Genomic DNA, 19,329 nt, shown 5'->3' with positions numbered 1-19,329 from the left:
AGCTATTTATTCCCTTGTGTATGTCCTTGTCAATGTACAGTATAGTATAACATATGTAGAGCAATAGACAACCAAAGACATTAGACTAGCTATCTTTTTTATAAATCGCTTACGATATTTTTATTGAGATAATTACTCTGAGCCTTGACTGGATAATTATGAAATAACTCTATAAATTGTAGGCTATTATGTTTATATAATAAAAGTTGTGGAATTTAGTTGGTACTGTAAACTGAGTTTCATCGACATGAATAGCATACATAAATGAACATATTCACAGATCATCTTCATGTCATTTTAATGTTGTGTGTTGCTTACTTTATTGAAGATATTGTCATCACTTTCTAATTTATTTATTTTTTGTTGGCTGAGGGCTACACACGTTGTCCACATTTGAAACCGTTTGACATTTTCTAAAGTGGCTATTGGTGACATAAATAGACAATGTGCTCCTGCTGCAATTTCCAGTCCAGTTCAGAAGATTATTGATCAATCAGACGATAAAAAAAAAAAAAACTGTATTTAACTAGGCAAGTCAGTTAAGAATAAATTCTTATTTTCAATGACAGCCTAAGGAACAGTGGGTTAACAGCTTGTTCAGGGGTAGAATGACCACATCAGCTCGGGGGTTTGAACTAGCAACCTTCCGGTTACTAGTCCAACGCTCTAACCACTAGGCTACCGTGATACCCTGATGCATGAGTTTAATTCAGGTTTCTTATAAAAGTCCTCATAAACAAGGTAGCTGTTGTATTGGTAAGTTAAAGGTACACTGCCCTTCTTTGGTAACTCACTCTTATTGGCAAGGGTGAGGTGTGTGTACACATCCTCGTTTGGAGCTGTTCTGCTTGTGTTAGTCATTCCAAGTATTTACGACAAACTGAGCATCCTTTCCATTGCTGAGCATCCTTTCAAATCATTTCCAATAGTAAATATTTTATGCAAAAACCCTGTCACACATACAGTTGACTTCAGCAAAAGGGGTGCATGCAAGTAGTCGACAACACTAGCTTTGATAGGGTTTAAATGAATTTAAGGCTCAGTGATCCTGTGAATAACTCTCTTCCAACACATGGGGTGGATCAAACCAAAGCCACAAATATCTTTGGGACTGTCTGGAGCAAACAATCCTGATAGTTCAAAGGTCATCTGTGATGTCATGGTGGCATTCCATTGCAGATAGTGAACTCTCATCTGTGTTTACCTATGAGTGCCAGGGCCAGTAACCGAAAGCTCGCTGGTTTGAATATCCAAGCCGACAAGGTGAAAAATCTGTCGATGTGCCCTTGAGCAAGGATCTGGTGTGTGTGACAAAACATATATACATGTTTTTTCCCCCTAATATTCCCCACAAGACGACTTGCAGGAAGACATGCAACAATAAGAGAGTGTACCCCTTGTGTTGACATGGTATTTCACAATTAGGCAGGGGTCAACATGAATCACACATATATGGAAACTTACTGTGAATGTCCAAGCAGATCTGGGCTCTCTTGACACATTTTGTTTTGCTGCTGGGGATTTAGTATCGTCACAGAGGAAGATGACCAATTCATGGTACATTTCTTCCTCTGAATCACTTTGGCACCAGAGAGAAGCAAGAGACAAATGTACAAGAAAAAAACATATCAATCCTCTCCTGGTCAATGAATAACTCAGTGTGTGTTGTCACGCTCTGATTGACACAGCAGTATTGTGTAGTGACAGATTACACAGCTAAACATCCTGTCTCATAGTACAGACCTGTGAGGGCCTGCCTGCAAATCCCCCAAAGATGTCAATACATTTTGGTCCAATACAGAGCTGATGATTGACTACAATTCCCTATCATCTGTCCAGTTATTACTACACTACCGGTCAAAAGTTTTAGAACACCTACTCATTCAAGGGTTTTATTTATTTACAATTTTCTACATTGTAGAATAATAGTGAAGACATCAAAACTATGGAATAACACATACAATTGAAGTCGGAAGTTTACATACACTTAGGTTGGAGTCATTAAAACTCGCTTTTCAACCACTCCACAAATTTCTTGTTAACAAACTATAGTTTTGGCAAGTCGGTTAGGACATCTACTTTGTGCATGACACAAGTCATTTTTCCAACAATTGTTTACAGACAGATTATTTCACTTACAATTCACTGTATCACCATTCCAGTGGGTCAGAAGTTTACATACACTAATTTGACTGTGCCTTTAAACAGCTTGGAAAATTCCAGAAAATTATGTCATGGCATTAGAAGCTTCTGATAGGCTAATTGACATAATTTGAGTCAATTGGAGGTGTATTTGTAGATGTCTTTCAAGTGCCGCTTTGCTTGACATCATGGGAAAATCTAAAAAAATCAGCCAAGACCTCAGAAAAACAATTGTAGACCTTCAAAAGTCTGGTTCATCCTTGGGAGCAATTTCCAAACGCCTGAAGGTTTCACGTTCATCTGTACAAAAAATAGCGCGCAAGAATTAACACCATGGGACCACGCAGCTAGCTGTCATACCACTCAGGAAGGAGAAGCGTTCTGTCTTCTAGAGATGAACGTACTTTGGTGCGAAAAGTGCAAATCAATCCCAGAACAACAGCAAAGGACCTTGTGAAGATACTGGAGGAAACAGTTGCAAAAGTATCTATATCCAGAGTAAAACAAGTCCTATATTGACACAACCTGAAAGGCCGCTCAGTAAGGAAGAAGCCCCTGCTCCAAAACCTCCATAAAAAAGCCAGACTACGGTTTGCAACTGCACATGGGGACAAAGGTCGTACTTTTTGGAGAAATGTCCTCTGGTCGGAAGAAACAAAAATAAAACTGTCTGGCCATAATGACCATTGTTATGTTTGGAGGAAAAAGGGGGATGCTTGCAAGCTGAAGAACACCATCCCAAACGTGAAGCACGGGGCTGGCAGCAGCATGTTGTGGGAGTGCTTTGCTGCAGGAGGGACTGGTGCACTTCACAAAATAGATGGCATCATGAGGTTGGAAAATTATGTGGCTATATTGAAGCAACATCTCAAGTTATCAGTCAGAAAGTTAAAGCTTGGTCGCAAACGAGTCTTCCAAATGGACAATGAACCAAAGCATATTTCTAAAGTTGTGGCAAAATGTCTTAAGGACAACAAAGTCAAGGTATTGGAGTGGCCATCACAAAGCCCTGACCTCAATCCTATAGAAAACTTGTGGGCAGCACTGAAAAGCGTGCAAATAGGCCTTAAAAACCTGACTCAGTTATACCAGCTGTCAGGAGGAATGGGCCAAAATTCACCCAAAGTATTGTGGGAAGCTTGCGGAAGGCTACCTGAAACGTTTGCCAAGTTAAACAATTTAAAGGCAATGCTACCAAATACTAATTGAGTGTATGTAAACTTCTGACCCGCTGGGAATGTGATGAAAAAAATAAAAGCTGAAATAAATCACTCTCTACTATTATTCTGGCATTTCACATTCTTAAAATAAAGTGGTGATCCTAACTGACCTAAGACAGGGAATTTTTACTAGGATTAAATGTCAGGAATTGTGAAAAACCGAGTTAAAATGTACAGTGGGGAGAACAAGTATTTGATAACCTGCAAAATTGGCAGTGTTTCCTACTTACAAAGCATGTAGAGGTCTGTAATTTGTATCATAGGTACACTTCAACTGTGAGAGACGGAATCTAAAACAAAAATCCAGAAAATCACATTGTATGATTTTTAGGTAATTAAAGTAGCATTTTATTGCATGACATAAGTATTTGATACATCAGAAAAGCAGAACTTAATATTTGGTACAGAAACCTTTGTTTGCAATTACAGAGATCATACGTTTCCTGTAGTTCTTGACCAGGTGTGCACACATTGCAGCAGGGATTTTGGCCAACTCCTCCATACAGACCTCCAGATCCTTCAGGTTTCGGGGCTGTTGCTGGGCAATACGGACTTTCAGCTCCCTCCAAAGATTTTCTGTTGGGTTCACGTCTGGAGACTGGCTAGGCCACTCTAGGACCTTGAGATGCTTTTTACGGAGCCACTCCTTAGTTGCCCTGGCTGTGTGTTTCGGGTCGTTGTCATGCTGGAAGACCCAGTCTCGACCCATCTTCAATGCTCTTACTGAGGGAAGGAAGTTGTTGGTCAAGATCTCACGATACATGGCCCCATCCATCCTCCCCTCAATACGGTGCAGTCGTCCTGTCCCCTTTGCAGAAAAGCATCCCCAAAGAGTTTCCACCTCCATGCTTCACTGTTGGGATGGTGTTCTTGGGGTTGTACTCATCCTTCTTCCTCCAAACATGGCGAGTGGAGTTTAGACCAAAAAGCTCTATTTGTGTCTCATCAGACCACATGACCTTCTCCCATTCCTCTTCTGGATCATCCAGATAGTCATGGGCAAACTTCAGACGGGCCTGGTCATGGGCAAACTTCAGACGGGCCTGGACATGCGCTGGCTTGAGCAGGGTGACCTTGCGTGGATTGCTGCAGGATTTTAATCCATGATGGCGTAGTGTGTTACTAATGGTTTTCTTTGAGACTGTGGTCCCAGCTCTCTTCAGGTCATTGACCAGGTCCTGCCGTGTAGTTCTGGGCTGATCCCTCACCTTCCTTCTGATCATTGATGCCCCACGAGGTGAGATCTTGCATGGAGCCCCAGACCGAGGGTGATTGACCGTCATCTTGAACTTCTTCCATTTTCTTATAATTGCGCCAACAGTTGTTGCCTTCTCACCAAGCTGCTTGCCTATTGTCCTGTAGCCCATCCCAGCCTTGTGCAGGTCTACAATTGTATCCCTGATGTCCTGACACAGCTCTCTGGTCTTGACCATTGTGGAGAGGTTGGAATCTGTTTGATTGAGTGTGTGGACAGGTGTCTTTTATACAGGTAACGAATTCAAACAGGTGCAGTTAATACAGGTAATGGGTGGAGAACAGGAGGGCTTCTTAAAGAAAAACTAACAGGTCTGTGAGAGCCGGATTTCTTACTGTTTGGTAGGTGATCAAATACTTATGTCATGCAAATAAATTAAATTCTTCAAATAGCCACCCTTTGCCTTGGTGACAGCTTTGGACACTCTTGTCATTCTCTCCACCAGCTTCATGAGGTTGTCATGAAGCTGGTGCATTTCAATTAACAGGTGTGCCTTCTTAAAAGTTAATTGGTGGAATTTCTTTCTTTCTTAATGCGTTTGAGACAATCAGTTGTGTTGTGACAAGGTAGGGGGGTAAACAGAAGATATCCCTATTTGGTAAAAGACCAAGTCCATATTATGGTAAGAACAGCTCAAATAAGTAAAGAGAACAGCAGTCCATCTTTGCTTTAAAACACGATTGTCAGTCAATAAGGAAAATTTCAAGAACTTTGAAAGTTTCTTCAAGTGCAGTCGCAAAAACCATCAAGCGATTTGATGAAACTGTTTCTCATGAGGACCGCCACAGGAATGGAAGACCCAGAGTTACCTCTTGCTGTAGAGGATATGTACATTAGAGTTACCAGCCTCAGAGATTGCAGCCCAAATAAGGGCTTCACAGAGTTCAAGTAACAGACACATCTCAACAGCAACGGTTCAGAGGAGACTGTGTGAATCAGGCCTTTCATGGTCGAATTACTGCAAAGAAACCACTACTAAAGTACACCAAAAAGAAGAAGAGACTTGCTTGGGCCAAGAAACGACCAATGGACATTAGATCGGTGGTAATTTGTCCTTTGGTCTGGAGTCCAAATTGTAGATTTTTGGTTCCAACCGCCGTATCTGTGAGACGGATGAGATGGTGAATGGATGATCTCTGCATGTTTATTTCCCACCGTAAAGCAGGAGGAGGCATTATGGTGTGGGGGTGCTTTGCTGGTGACACTGTCTGTGATTTACTTAGAATTCAAGGCACACTTAACCAGCATGGCTACCACAGCATTCTGCTGCGATATGCCTTCTGGTTTGGGATTAGTGGGACTATCATTTGTTTTTCAACAGGATAATGAACCAACACAGCTCCAGGCTGTGTAAGGGCTATTCTACCAATAAGGAGAGTGATGGAGTAATGCATCAGATGACCTGGCCTCCACAATCACCCGACCTCAACCAAATTGAGTTGGTTTGGAATGAGTCGGACCGCAGAGTGAAGGAAAAGCAGCCAACAAGTGCTCAGCATATGTGGGAACTCCTTCAAGACTGTTGGAAAAGCATTCCAGGTGTAGCTGGTCAAGCTCATCAAGGCAAAGGGTGGCTATTTGAAGAATCTCAAATATAAAACACTTTTTTAGTTACTACATGATTCCATATGTGTTATGTCATAGTTTTTATTCTACAATGTAGGAAATAATCAAAATAAAGGAAAACCCTTGTGTTATTACATTTGGTTTTTCTGCCCCTGAAGGTGAGGGTTTTCAGAAGGATATCCATCATAATCTAAACGTTTGATTATATGTCTGAGACAGTCGGAAAACCCAGTCTGTCAAGAGAGACCTAAAAGCAGGACGCACGTATGGGCCAGTAGCAGGAATGCCAGGGTGTAGACTATTCACTCCATGGAACAACCAACAGCTATAACGCATGAGTTAAAGCTTAGGTTGATCCCAAGCACTGAGGAAAGAGAGAGACAGAGCCCCACTAGACAAGACCTTCATGAGACAGGCCAGGTCAAAGACAGGGTGAGAGGGGAGGAGTGTAGGGGGGAAGCTCGGCCTGCCAACCCAAAAACGTCCCCAGAATACAAGGAATACTGCTCCCAAGCAGACTTGATGGTGACACAGATCCACGCTCTGTTGCCCACAGCTACAGTTTGTCGCGCTGGCATTTCCAGTGAATCCTAAGGGACAGGAAATGGGGCGGTAGCGGTGAGAAGTTATGGGAGATAGTTAGAGAAAGGGGGAGAGACGTGAGAGAGAGAGAGAGAGAGAGAGAGAGAGAAAGAAAGAAAGAAAGCAAGAGAGAGGAGAAAGAAAGAAAGATATAATGTTATGTACTATGATTGGAAGAGTCTCTTAGCTGGACAGGAAAGGCTAACCAGTGTGACGTGTATGTGACATGTGAGTGGAAAGTAACAGAGACCACCAACTCTTCACACAAACTTAATTTTAAACCCAAGGGAGAACTGCGCTTCTTTCTGTCTACCCTGGAAGCGTGGGTGTCCTTGGTTTGACCGCAGTACAACTTTAAGCCAGCCAGCCAACCCCACAGCACTTACCTCTATGACCTAATGCACTGACTCATCCAAACAGTCACATTAAGAATGTGTCTAGCTAAATATTTGAGTTCTTTCCGTTACAAAAAATAGTTAGTCATAGCCACAGAGGTAGACCATGCTGTGTTGTTGTCTTAGGTCTCTCTTTATGTAGTGTTCTGTTGCCTCTCTTGTCGTGATGTGTGTTTTGTCCTATATTTGTATGTTATTTTTATTTTTAATCCAAGCCCCCATCCCCGCAGTAGGCCTTTTGCTTTGTGGTAGGCCATCATTGTGAATAAGATTTTATTCTGAACCGACTTGCCTTGTTAAATAAAGGTTAAATAAAATACAAATTAAAAATAAATAGGAAACATTTAAGAATAGGGCAATAAGAAGAGGTACGACAGAGAACTAGCAGGAAAACATTGATTAAAATGAAATAGAAACAGAGTGGAAGGATGATGAGTTTGCTCTGTAGTATTAAGGATTAGCCCCTGTAAGGAGTGCTAAAACAGAGGGTATTGTTCAATCAAACATGTTAACCCGTTAAAGAGTTATGATTGCAGTTTTGGATTCAAATGACACAAATGACACAATCAAACACACTTTCTCATTGCCTTTGAATAACAGTATTTTCCACTTAGTTTTGATCGCGTAGGGCCTTCAATCTTGTTTTACTGTAAGCAGTGTCCAACAGTGTTGAGGAGGACTGCTTCAGCAGCTGGTTGTTTTAGGACAGTTTGCGGTTATGATCTCAGGAGTGTAAACATCTCCTGCTCTACTGCGCACACTCAGTGCTTCCTCCCTGGAGACTCCTATTACTCACTTTGTCTGGGAAAGGAGCCCTATAATTAACAGAGCTCTAAATAGTGTCCTTGCCGTATTAACATCATTAATGAAAGTCCCTGTTATGTACTGTGACTAAACAGTGGGGAACTTGGCCGTCCCCTCTGCTAACAAGCCACAGCTGCCCTGCCGTACTGCCTACACTGCTAGTCATGCATTCATTCACTTCTCACCCCTACACACCATGCGGCCAAGGATTTCCTGGAAATAGCCATTATCGTACTTGTGTGGAAATTTGACATTACTGTGGATTTACCCTGGATGCCAAAGCAACATTACCATACACAGTGTTAGGATATATAATTTGCCTGGAATTAGCCACCAAACCATTGCATATATGACAGATGTATTATGTACAAGTACAATAACTGTTATAACTGTAAGTTTGGTTGTCTTCATATTTCAGGCAATGGCTGCGGGCACACTGTGATGGCCACAGAGAGTGGCACCCTGGCCTCTCAGAACTACCCGTGGACCTACCCTGTTGATTCCTGGTGTAAGTGGAGACTGCGAGTTCCGAAGGGACGTACACTGCACCTCCTCTTTGGGGACTTTGACGTGGAAAGGAGTCCGGGCTGCAGGAATGGCTCCCTCACCATCACACCCAACAACGGAGCTCCCAGCCTGGGTAAGACTCTCCAGTGCACACAGGGCCGCAGACCTGGCTGGCTATGTGCTTGTCTCTACTTTTACAAGGGATTTACTGTACATGCTATTGAGAAACTATTTTATAGTGACATTTTGAATTCTCACTCAAGTTCTGACTGACTGAATTAATGCTTGTCATTAAGACAAATCCACCCACTTCTGATGGACCACTTGATCTGTCTCTTCTGTTAAGTAGTTAATTCAAAACCTATCTTTGCTACTAGTAAAAGCCATGCAGTGTAGACTGCAGAGAGCACATAAATACAATGTCACTGCCAATGCATCTCTGCCGATTCTACACCACTACGGTGCATCCAGCCATACCTTGTGGGCACCAGGGTATGATGCCATTCCTAGATATCAGATGACAATTCCAGAGGCTGTAACTATTCAGTTACCCTGCTTATTATATTGTTTTTATTAGCGGATTCCACAGGGGCAACCTCATGCTGTTCTGGAGCTCACTTCATGTCATCTGTTCACACAAGCATGGATGGTCTGCAGTACTACACAATCATGACTAGGAGACCACACACTAGCATAGTGTGTAAAGCCAGACTGCCCTGCCTCTAGGCCTCCAGCTTGGTCATGTTTGTGCTGATGTTTGTGTGTGTGTGTGTGTGTGTGTGTGTGTGTGTGTGTGTGTGTGTGTGTGTGTGTGTGTGTGTGTGTGTGTGTGTGTGTGTGTGTGTGTGTGTGTGTGTGTGTGTGTGTGTGGCGTATGGGTTCTTACATGCATGCCTGTCTGTCTGTCATCCACAGGCCCCCTGTGTGGACAGCTTGAAGACTCAGAGAAAAATGTGACTGTAAACAGCAATGAGGTGACAATAGTATTCTACTCTGGCCCCCATCACTCAGGCCGAGGGTTCCTGTTCTCCTACACCACAGACCAACACTCAGGTATGGCCCAATTCATCACACACTGCTCACACGTTTACTTTCTATAGCTACCTTTGTATATACAACTGTTCTACATATGGAAATGCTTCATCTAATTTAATTAATTCATCATACAATCACATTACACACAGAATGTTGATGATAATATATTATTTTCCCACACGTGCACAGTAGCTCTGTGGTGGAACTTTCTCAGTGAAAGCAATGACATACACTGTAAAAAAAATAAAAAAAATACAGTTGATTCAACATACAATTGTCAGGCTGCAATAGGATTGTGAGTTTGCTCAACATTGCTCAGCATACTCAACATTTGGGTATATAGCTGAACCAACATACAGTGTTGCCTTCCAAGGGTTAACATGAATTTGTAATTTTACTCAACAAGCTTTTTCAAATTCGCTCACTTTGAGCAGAGTTTGTTGAGTGAACAAATGTGAACACCTTAGCTCAAATTCTTGTCCATTTGAAGGCCACTCAACTCAGAAAAACGCTGATTAAGCAATTGGTTAAGTTTTTATTTTTTTACAGTGGCCATACCTCATTGATGTAAACAACAGTGCTGAAGGGCACCCACTGTGATCATAATTGTTGTTTTTCTGCTCGCCACCTACATCACTGGTAACCCCCAAAGTGCTGCTAAGCAAGTTGAAAGGCACAAACAGCCATTACTGAGGTGTCAAAGAGAATGCTGTAATTTCATACCCAGTTGCATTCAAGTCCAGCATTAGAGTTGATGGAGTCACAGGCATGAAGTCAGTTTAATGTATGCACACATGTTTACACCAATGGAATTTGTACGCCAATGTTCATATGTGTGTAGGAGTGATGGAAACAGGAGACAAAGGGCTATGAGACAGGTGTTTAATTCTAGATACATGGAAAGTTGGATGTATACAGAGGGTGCGGGGCAACAGCAGGCCAACAGCAGAGGGGATAAGGACCTTAGAGATGGTGAAAGGGCCGATAAAACGAGGGGAAAGTTTGCGGGACTCCACCCGGAGGGGCAGATCCCGAGTAGAAAGCCATACCCTCTGCCCAAGATGGTAGTGGGGAGCAGGGGTCCGGTGGTCTTGACCATGGCGACGGGAAGTCCATGGATTACGGAAGACGTGCTGAAGGTCTGAGAATGCCCAGTCAGCTGCTGGAGACCATGAGAATGGAAACTTGGGAGAGGTGAGTGCAGAGAGAGGGGAAGCAAGGGTGCTGTAACCCCAGATGAAACGACGGTAGAAATTAGCAAACCCCAGGATATGTTGCAGCTGCACTCTGGATGTGGGTTGAGGCCAATCCACCACCCCTCTCACCTTGTCAGCGTCCATCTGAATATTCTCTGCAGCGTTCTCTGTATCCTCGGAAGGATATGGTGGAGCAATGGAACTCACATTTCTCCGCCTTCACGAAAAGCTGGTTCTCCAGGAGACGCTGGATGACCTGTCGGACATTGAGGACATGCTCTTGAGCTGACCGGGAATAAATTAGGATATCCTCGAGGTAGACAAACACAAATCGGTTCAATATGTCACGGAGCACATCATTGACAAGGGCCTGGAACACTGTGGGAGCGTTGGTCAGTCCGAATGTTATCACCAGGTACCAGTAGTGCCCACCAGTCTTGTCAAAGGCTGTCTTCCACTCGTCTCCTTCCCGTAACCAAACCTAATGGTAGGCATTTGGAAGGTCCAACTTGGAGATGATGACCGCTCCCTGGAAAGTCTCGAAAGCTGAGGAGATGAGTGGTAGCGGGTAACAGTTTTTAACCATAATGTCATTAAGGCCCCGGTAGTCAATACAAGGTCTTGTCCTTCTTCTCCACAAAGAAGAACTCTGCGCTGGGGGGGAGACAGAGGGACACATAATCCCTGCTGCGAAAGAGTCCTCATTGTACCCCTCCATCGCGTTGGTCTCCGGACACGACAGGGAATAAAGTCTCCCCCGAGGCTGTGCAGTGCCGGGGAGAAGGTCGATTGCACAGTCGTAGGGCCAATGTGGAGGAAGAGATGCGGAGCGGCCAGAGTTGAAAACCTTCCGTAAGTCCTGGTACTCTGCGGGAATGGCAGAGTAATACAAGGCTTTACCCAAGCCCGCAGGAAGATGTCCTAGGGCAGGCTGTGCCGACTTCAGACAATGTGCATGGCAAAATGGGCTCCAACCCATGATGGAAGACGTAGCCCAGTCGATTAGGGGATTGTTTCTCTGAAGCCATTAAAACCTCAAAACCATGGGTACATGAGGAGACTCCAGGAGCAGAAACTGCATAGCCTCACTGTGGTTGCCTGACACTCACAGGTTGATAGGAACCATATTGTGGGTGACTCTGTCAATAGAGCGCCCATCCTGCGCTCTAACGTCCATCGGGATGGAAAGGGGTTGAGTGGCGATACCCAGCTCTGACACAAGGGTAGTGTCCATAAAGGTCTCGTCAGCCCCAGAGTCAATGAGCACCCGGATGAATTTGGACTGGTCTCACCACAACAAGGTAGCATAGGGGGTTACGAGTGTACTCGTACCTACTGATGAGCCTGGTATTTTAATGGGCAGCTAAATAAGAAGTGTCCCGTAGCTCCACAATACAGACAGCTCTTGGTGTTCAGTCTATGTAAGCACTCAGCAGGAGACAATCTAGCCCTGCCCAGTTGCATGGGCTCCGGAGGAGGCTAGTCGAGAGCCCTCTGTGATCTCCGAGGGAACTCGGGTGACACCGGATTCTCTTGGAAATGTAGACTTCGGGGATTTCCGTGATTCCTTGGAGGCGAGTTGGAATTTGAGGACGAAGCAATTCACTAAACCCTAAACCTCAACTCTTCTAATGAATAATGTGGAAATTGAGCAAGTCGACTGTCATGGTCAAAACATATTGATACAACGGCAGCTAAAATGGGGAGAAGTCTGTCTATAATAAAGTGCTGCTGTTCCTTCTTAATAGCACTATCAACGTGGCAGGTCCTACAGGCCCTAGTTTTGTCGCACATGGACAAATTGCAATTAGCTCAGAACAAGGCAGCACGTCTGGCCCTTGAATGTACGAGAGCTAACAGTAATAATATGCATGTTAATCTCTCCTGGCTCAAAGTGGAGGAGAGATTCACTTCATCACTACTAGTATTTGTGAGTATTTTTTGAATGCACCAAGCTGTCTGTTTGAACTACTGGAACACAGCTCGGACACCCATGCATACCCCACAAGGCATGCCACCAGAGGTCTCTTCACAGTCCAGAACAGACTATGGGAGGCGTACAGTACTACATAGAGCCATGACTACATGGAACTCTATTCCACATCAAATAACTCATGCAAGCAGTAAAATTGGATTTAAAAAAAATACAATTTATGGAATAGCGAGGACTGTGAAGTGACACAAACACAGACACAGACACATGCATACAGAGACATGATACCATACAACTATACACACATGTACACATGGATTTTGTGTTGTAGATATATGGTAGTAGAGTAGTGGCCTGAGGGCACAGACTTAATGTGTTGTTAAATCTGTTGTGAATGTATTGTAATGTTTTTAAAATTCTAGAGCTAGCTTAATTTTGCAGGACCCCAGGAAGAGTTGCTGCTGTATTGTATTGTTAACAAATTACAAGAAAATCATATCAAATGTGAACTGAATATTGCATTTTGAAAAGCAGATACAATACTTAGATTGAATATGTGTCCAAACTAAATTAGTGATTTGGTGCAGTAAACAAGTGACTTTGTGAATGTGTCTGTTGTACTCAGTCAATTGAAAATGTGCTTAGAGTTTTGAAACATGAGCCTTTTTGATTATCTGTTTTGAATTTTGTGCTTCAAATTGTAAAAATGTACCACATTACTTGTGAAAATCATTCCCAAAAAAGAAGGAGATGTTTTGACTTGACATTGTTGCCTCATTGATAGTAGAATTAGTGTCACGGATCCCTCTGGAACTTTCATTGCGCACACCTGGCCCCTATTCTCACTGATTGTATTTGTATATATGTGCCCTTTGTTCACCATGGTGCTGTCAATTATTGTTACTATGTCTGTTAGTGTGTGTGAGTACCTGTGCTGTGTGTTTTGGGCTTTCGCACCACTGTGGAATGCGCAGATGATTGCGGGTCTCATCCCGTATGATAATCATTGTGCGCTAGTGTTATTTATTCAAGATACTCCTCGCTCTTTTTTGGGGGTTTCAGCCCTGTGTTTTTGTGATGTGTTTGTTTGGTCTTCGTCACCGTGCCTTTACACGGCACGCCGTAATTTGGGGCTTAATTTTAAAATAATTACGCATTCCTGCGCCTGTCTCCCAACTCATTTATACCAGTGTGACAATTAGCAATGTGTGCATTGATCTTTTTTGGGATCATAAAATGACCGTTTACCCAATTTACAGCCACAAATAGTGTGCGTTTCAAGATTTTTGTTTCTCCAATTTGTGCTAAAGTGGTTTGTATATCCCTGTTTCCTGTTATTTACTCAGTTGTTTATGAAATGCAGCTATGTCTGGAGCCAGTGCCACAAATTGCACTCTGTCACGTTAACACACAAGAGGCATTCTCTCTGCTCTGTGAGTTAAGTCACAGATGACAAAATACTTAGTCACATCTACAGTAACAATCACAAGTCCCCTGTACGTGCATGTATAGTGTATGTGTGTCTGTATATGTGCATGTATGTGTGTGCCTGTCTGTTTGTGTTACTCACCCGTCTATTGCGAAGTTCCTTAGAATTATCCTGAGAGTGGACAGATGTTTTTTGTTTTGTTTGTTTACAAAGCCATATTCTATTTGATTTCAATACCAGGTCTCATTTCGTGTCGACAAAGAGGAACACATTTTATCTCTCAGCAGTTTAGGTAAGTGGACAACTCTGGCTATTTCAGTAGTCACTTCTCAGTGTTGTTTTTGCTGTGAACTACATTTTGTCTTTACAGGCTCGTTGAGGAATTTTTAACATATGGCTATAGAGAAACTGTGTGTGAAATGGTGGACCTCTGTGACACGTGACTCCTCTTCTCCAGTGTGTACTGTCCTGCTGGGTGTAAGGACGTGACGGGGGACATATGTGGTCACTCTGAGCAGGGTTACAGAGATGTGAGTATACTGCCTCAGCTCCAGTTTCACTTCCTCATCAACTCAGCCTTGTGATAATGACATCGGTTGTACTGGGCCACACGAGGAAGGCTAAACAGTGGAGAGCTGTAATAGTTTATTGAAACTATTTGTTCTCTTTCTCTTATTCTCTCTCTAAATCTCTCTCACAAACACACACACACACACACACACACACATTCCCCCACCCCACTCAGACGTCAGTCTTGTGCAAAGCTGCGATCCATGCCGGGGTGGTGTCAGACAACCTAGGAGGACGGATCACTGTGACCCGTGGGAGGAGCCTCACGCTTTATGAGTCCAGCTTTGCCAACGGCATTCTGTCCAAGATGTATGTTTCTATCCACATCATTTTGGTTTGGGAGAAAGGGATGCGTATTCATTATTCATGATGACACACTGTTAATATTTGCTGTGTTCAGAAAGGTAACGTTTCATGTAATGTAATCTAATCAGCATTCCAGGACCTCTGTAGGTGTTATTGGGTAGCTGAAATGTGGGCCACTTACTGTATATGGATCCGCTCTTGCTTGTGGTATGCAGGGATGCCATTCATGAACATTGTTGTTTTGACAGGGGATCACTGTCTGAAAAGAAGCTGGTTTTCACCAAAGGTAAGCGGAACCAGGACATATAATGCCAGACTAAATTAGCTGTTCAAGTCATTATTGCAAGTTATCTTCCTCTGCAGGGCCGGTTCCAGTTATAAGCGGTCGCTTAGGGCCACCAGGTGCAATTTTGAAATGTGGTTGTGCATCTGCAGTTTTTATTTTGTTTTTTATCAGTCAGTCACTCAATTAGCCATGTCAACTAACATTTTTTTCATTTGGCAGTAAGTCTAGCCAGCTAACTAAACTTGTAGTAATCATGTCAGAAATCCGACCGGACACGCACCATTGATTTTGTTAGTCATTCTCACTCAGATATCATATTAACATGGAATAAGTCATACAAAGAATTGCAGGAAATGTGCTTTAAAACATACATTTTTCTCTCCACTGTCAAAAGGGATGCTAGTAAAATGTTTTTCCGCAAGATGCTTAGGGCCCCGAAAAAGCTAGAGCTGGCCCTGTTCCTCTGTCACTTCAACTCTCTTCTTGCTTCTCCTCTCCAACAGAGTGTAATGATGAACTGACTGTGTCTGGTTTCAATGCATCTTCCATCTGGAGAGAAGTGAACAGACTGGGGCAGCTTGTATTATGGTCCCCTAAGAACATGGATGCAGAGGGACAGTTACTTCCCTGGGCATCGGATGGTAGTGACCGGGAGCCCTGGCTGGAGCTAGAGCTTACAGACAAGAGCAGTGTCACAGGTCAGTGAAAGTTTATGAGGTGATGTTCTTCTCCCCTCATGGCCAAAATAGGAGTCTAATTTACCACATCCACTATAATTAGCGTTGAGTTGTTATTAATATGAAGATAGAAACTACTGTTTTTTCATTGAACTCAAAATACTATTTTGCTGATTTCAAAACAACAAAAAAAATATCCAGTCCCAGCTGTGATGTTGATAGGCTAACTTCTAGTTAGATTTTCCAAACAATCCGTGTGTAGCCTATTATGAATGTGGTCTGGAGTGTTGAAAAAGACACGCTGTGTTTTCCCAGGAATAATAACAAGGGGATCGGCTGACTTCTACATCGAATCTTACGTTCTCCTTTTTAGCAAAGACCGCCACAACTGGAAAGTCTACAAAGCTGCTCTCAGCAGAGAGAAAAAGGTACGCTGCCTGCAATGTTTTCTTCAACATTTACTGATAAATTTCCTATCTGTGCTAAGTTTTCCTAGCTGCGCTGAGCAAACAGAGGCTGTGGGAGGCTGTAGAACAGGGAAGTGCTGTTAGCCATCTAAGAGAACTAGCTTTGTTAATGTCACTCTTCTTGGCCTGTAGGTGTTTGAAGCCCACTCTGATGGTCATCTGAGGGTTCTCAATAGCCTGTTTCCTCCGGTGGTAGTCCGGTACCTCCGGCTGCAGCCCCAGAGCTGGCAAGGTAGGGCCTCGGCACACGTCCAGGTCCTGGGCTGCCCTCTCCCCAAGATCCACCCCAGGCCTCGCTCCGCTGGGGGTAAGGCTCAACCATACCTTCCAGATAAAAACAGTCTAGAAGATGTGAATACTACATGCTCTTAGCAGCTGTGCCACTAGAATAAACTCTCCATTATATTGTATGGTAAATTGCAATTGTGGCATCAGCAAGAGCGAATGTAGCTTGTATGCTGGATGCCATTCATATCATATCCTCCAACTCTCTCTATAGGATCTCCATCCTTAAAAGTTGATGTTAGCACAACACCTCATCTCAATCCAGTCCCCACAGAGGGCCCTGTTATCATAAAGGACTCAAGCCTGAGTATGTACCTAATGTGTTCAAACCCCTAAAAGTCTAATCCTTTCGGGGACCATTTTGCTATTTGAGTTTGAATTTTAGGAGATTAGGTATAAAAAAACACATTGAATAACGCATTCATACATGGCAAAACAGAGGCAATTCAAGGCAATTGGCAGATCAGTAGTACCGACGAGTCTCGTGAAGCTTGTGGGGGTCGTAGAGTAAAATGGAGAACACCATTGTGTTCGTGTAAGTCATCTTTCCACATATTAGTTTGTAGCCCAAACAGACATTATCATGACAAGACCGATTTTTGGGATGTCTCCTGGTCTGACAAACAATGCTGTAGTTCTGCCAACTTCAATCGCAGATGCGGAAGGCCGACATCTAGCCTAAACAGATGGATTTTGATAGGGATTTTTGTATTGTGGCAATTAGATTTACACACGGATGCAGGCATTGACTCTAGGGTTTTTTAAAGTACTTTGTTTTTCAATTTGAACTACAGCAGTTTCTGAGGAATTTAATTTGTACTTGATTGATCGGAATAAGCCTTGGGGCCACCATGCCTTTTATAACAGCTGTAAAAATGGTTGTACGACAGTATCGATTTTGACGTTAGATTGCTTATTTGCTTGACACTGGACTTCCTTCACATTGTTATAAAGCACATAGCTAAATTATAGTTTAAAGCTGGCCTTTCTTCAGCAGTGGGAGTTTGTTGTGCTTACCCTTCAGCCTAGCATGCTAATGACTCCTCCTGTGCCCTGCAGGCTCCAATCAGCCAGTGATAGTTGCGGTGGGCGTGGTTCTCGGACTGATCCTGTGTGTCAGTTGTCTGTTGGCTGGAGTCTGGTGGAATAGAAGGTATTGTAACACTATACCATATGTAGTTAGCAGTCCAACACCCACACACTGGCTATCCTCCCAATGCTTGATATTTGAATCAGTTTCAATCGGATCAAGTGTTAACCGGCAATAGCTGTCGGAGGTGTAACTGCTTTAGAGCTGTCAAAGCGGTGAGCGGCTGCTAGTGTGGTCATTGTTACGAAGCCACACCCATCCGACTCGTGTTAAATTCACCTCAGACACCGCTGCCATCTCCGACACCGCTATGTGGATGTCGGCTAGCGCGGATCTGAGAATCTAGTCCTTAGCTGCCAACAAACGCCCAGATAACACAAGTGTCCACATACTTTCCAGTGTTATTCTGATGTTATGATAAATCATTATGGTGTAATTTGATTTGTTGTCTTGTCTTTTTTAGGAAAAAAGCTGCACACATGAAAAAGTTTTCCTTACCCAAAGGTATTATTGCGCATTGCTCACTGTTTTACCCTTACTACTCTTCCAGGACCTCTCTGAAAGTGTTTTTGTCTGTCCAGCAGCCTCTCAGAGTTTCCAGGAGAAGAGCCTCCCCTGCTCTGACTCTGAGCTTATCTCCTACCCTCTAGAGCGGAGTGTCCATGATGCTTTACCCAACCCTCCTCTCAATGGTAAGAATGTACAAACACACATATATACCGTGCCTTGCGAAAGTATTCGGCCCCCTTGAACTTTGCGACCTTTTGCCACATTTCAGGATTCAAACATAAAGATATAAAACTGTATTTTTTTGTGAAGAATCAACAACAAGTGGGACACAATCATGAAGTGGAACGACATTTATTGGATATTTCAAATGTTTTTAACAAATCAAAAACTGAAAAAATGGCCGTGCAAAATTATTCAGCCCCTTTACTTTCAGTGCAGCAAACTCTCTCCAGAAGTTCAGTGAGGATCTCTGAATGATCCAATGTTGATCTAAATGACTAATGATGATAAATACAATCCACCTGTGTGTAATCAAGTCTCCGTATAAATGCACCTGCACTGTGATAGTCTCAGAGGTCCGTTAAAAGCGCAGAGAGCATCATGAAGAACAAGGAACACACCAGGCAGGTCCGAGATACTGTTGTGAAGAAGTTTAAAGCCGGATTTGGATACAAAAAGATTTCCCAAGCTTTAAACATCCCAAGGAGCACTGTGCAAGCGATAATATTGAAATGGAAGGAGTATCAGACCACTGCAAATCTACCAAGACCTGGCCGTCCCTCTAAACTTTCAGCTCATACAAGGAGAAGACTGATCAGAGATGCAGCCAAAAGGCCCATGATCACATAGGATGAACTGTAGAGATCTACAGCTCAAATGTAACTTTTTGGCAACAATGCAAAACGTTATGTTTGGCGTAAAAGCAACACAGCTCATCACCCTGAACACCATCCCCACTGTCAAACATGGTGGTGGCAGCATCATGGTTTGGGCCTGCTTTTCTTCAGCAGGGACAGAGAAGATGGTTAAAATTGATGGGAAGATGGATGGAGCCAAATACAGGACCATTCTGGA

At 43.2% G+C, this 19,329-nt stretch overlaps 1 protein-coding gene across 3 annotated transcripts in view; it reads left to right on the top strand.

Moving 5' to 3' along the window:
- Positions 1 to 19,329, top strand: part of si:dkey-34d22.1 (discoidin, CUB and LCCL domain-containing protein 1) — a 31,727-nt gene that overhangs the window by 189 nt on the left and 12,209 nt on the right. For 2 of the 3 annotated variants that reach the window (XM_020453106.2, XM_020453120.2), the window contains exons 2-14: positions 8,383 to 8,604; positions 9,387 to 9,524; positions 14,305 to 14,356; positions 14,522 to 14,594; positions 14,810 to 14,943; positions 15,189 to 15,226; positions 15,730 to 15,924; positions 16,219 to 16,331; positions 16,503 to 16,677; positions 16,870 to 16,962; positions 17,715 to 17,808; positions 18,209 to 18,249; positions 18,327 to 18,437. In XM_020453106.2, coding sequence (XP_020308695.1) covers positions 8,383 to 8,604; positions 9,387 to 9,524; positions 14,305 to 14,356; positions 14,522 to 14,594; positions 14,810 to 14,943; positions 15,189 to 15,226; positions 15,730 to 15,924; positions 16,219 to 16,331; positions 16,503 to 16,677; positions 16,870 to 16,962; positions 17,715 to 17,808; positions 18,209 to 18,249; positions 18,327 to 18,437 — 1,479 coding nt within the window. The remainder of the gene's footprint in view (positions 1 to 8,382; positions 8,605 to 9,386; positions 9,525 to 14,304; positions 14,357 to 14,521; positions 14,595 to 14,809; positions 14,944 to 15,188; positions 15,227 to 15,729; positions 15,925 to 16,218; positions 16,332 to 16,502; positions 16,678 to 16,869; positions 16,963 to 17,714; positions 17,809 to 18,208; positions 18,250 to 18,326; positions 18,438 to 19,329) is intronic. The other variant, XM_020453112.2, reaches the window with a different exon arrangement.

Source organism: Oncorhynchus kisutch, linkage group LG2 (genome assembly GCF_002021735.2).
Source record: "Oncorhynchus kisutch isolate 150728-3 linkage group LG2, Okis_V2, whole genome shotgun sequence".
NCBI classification, from domain to species: Eukaryota; Metazoa; Chordata; class Actinopteri; order Salmoniformes; family Salmonidae; genus Oncorhynchus; species Oncorhynchus kisutch.
This window is presented reverse-complemented; position numbering and strand designations above follow the sequence as displayed.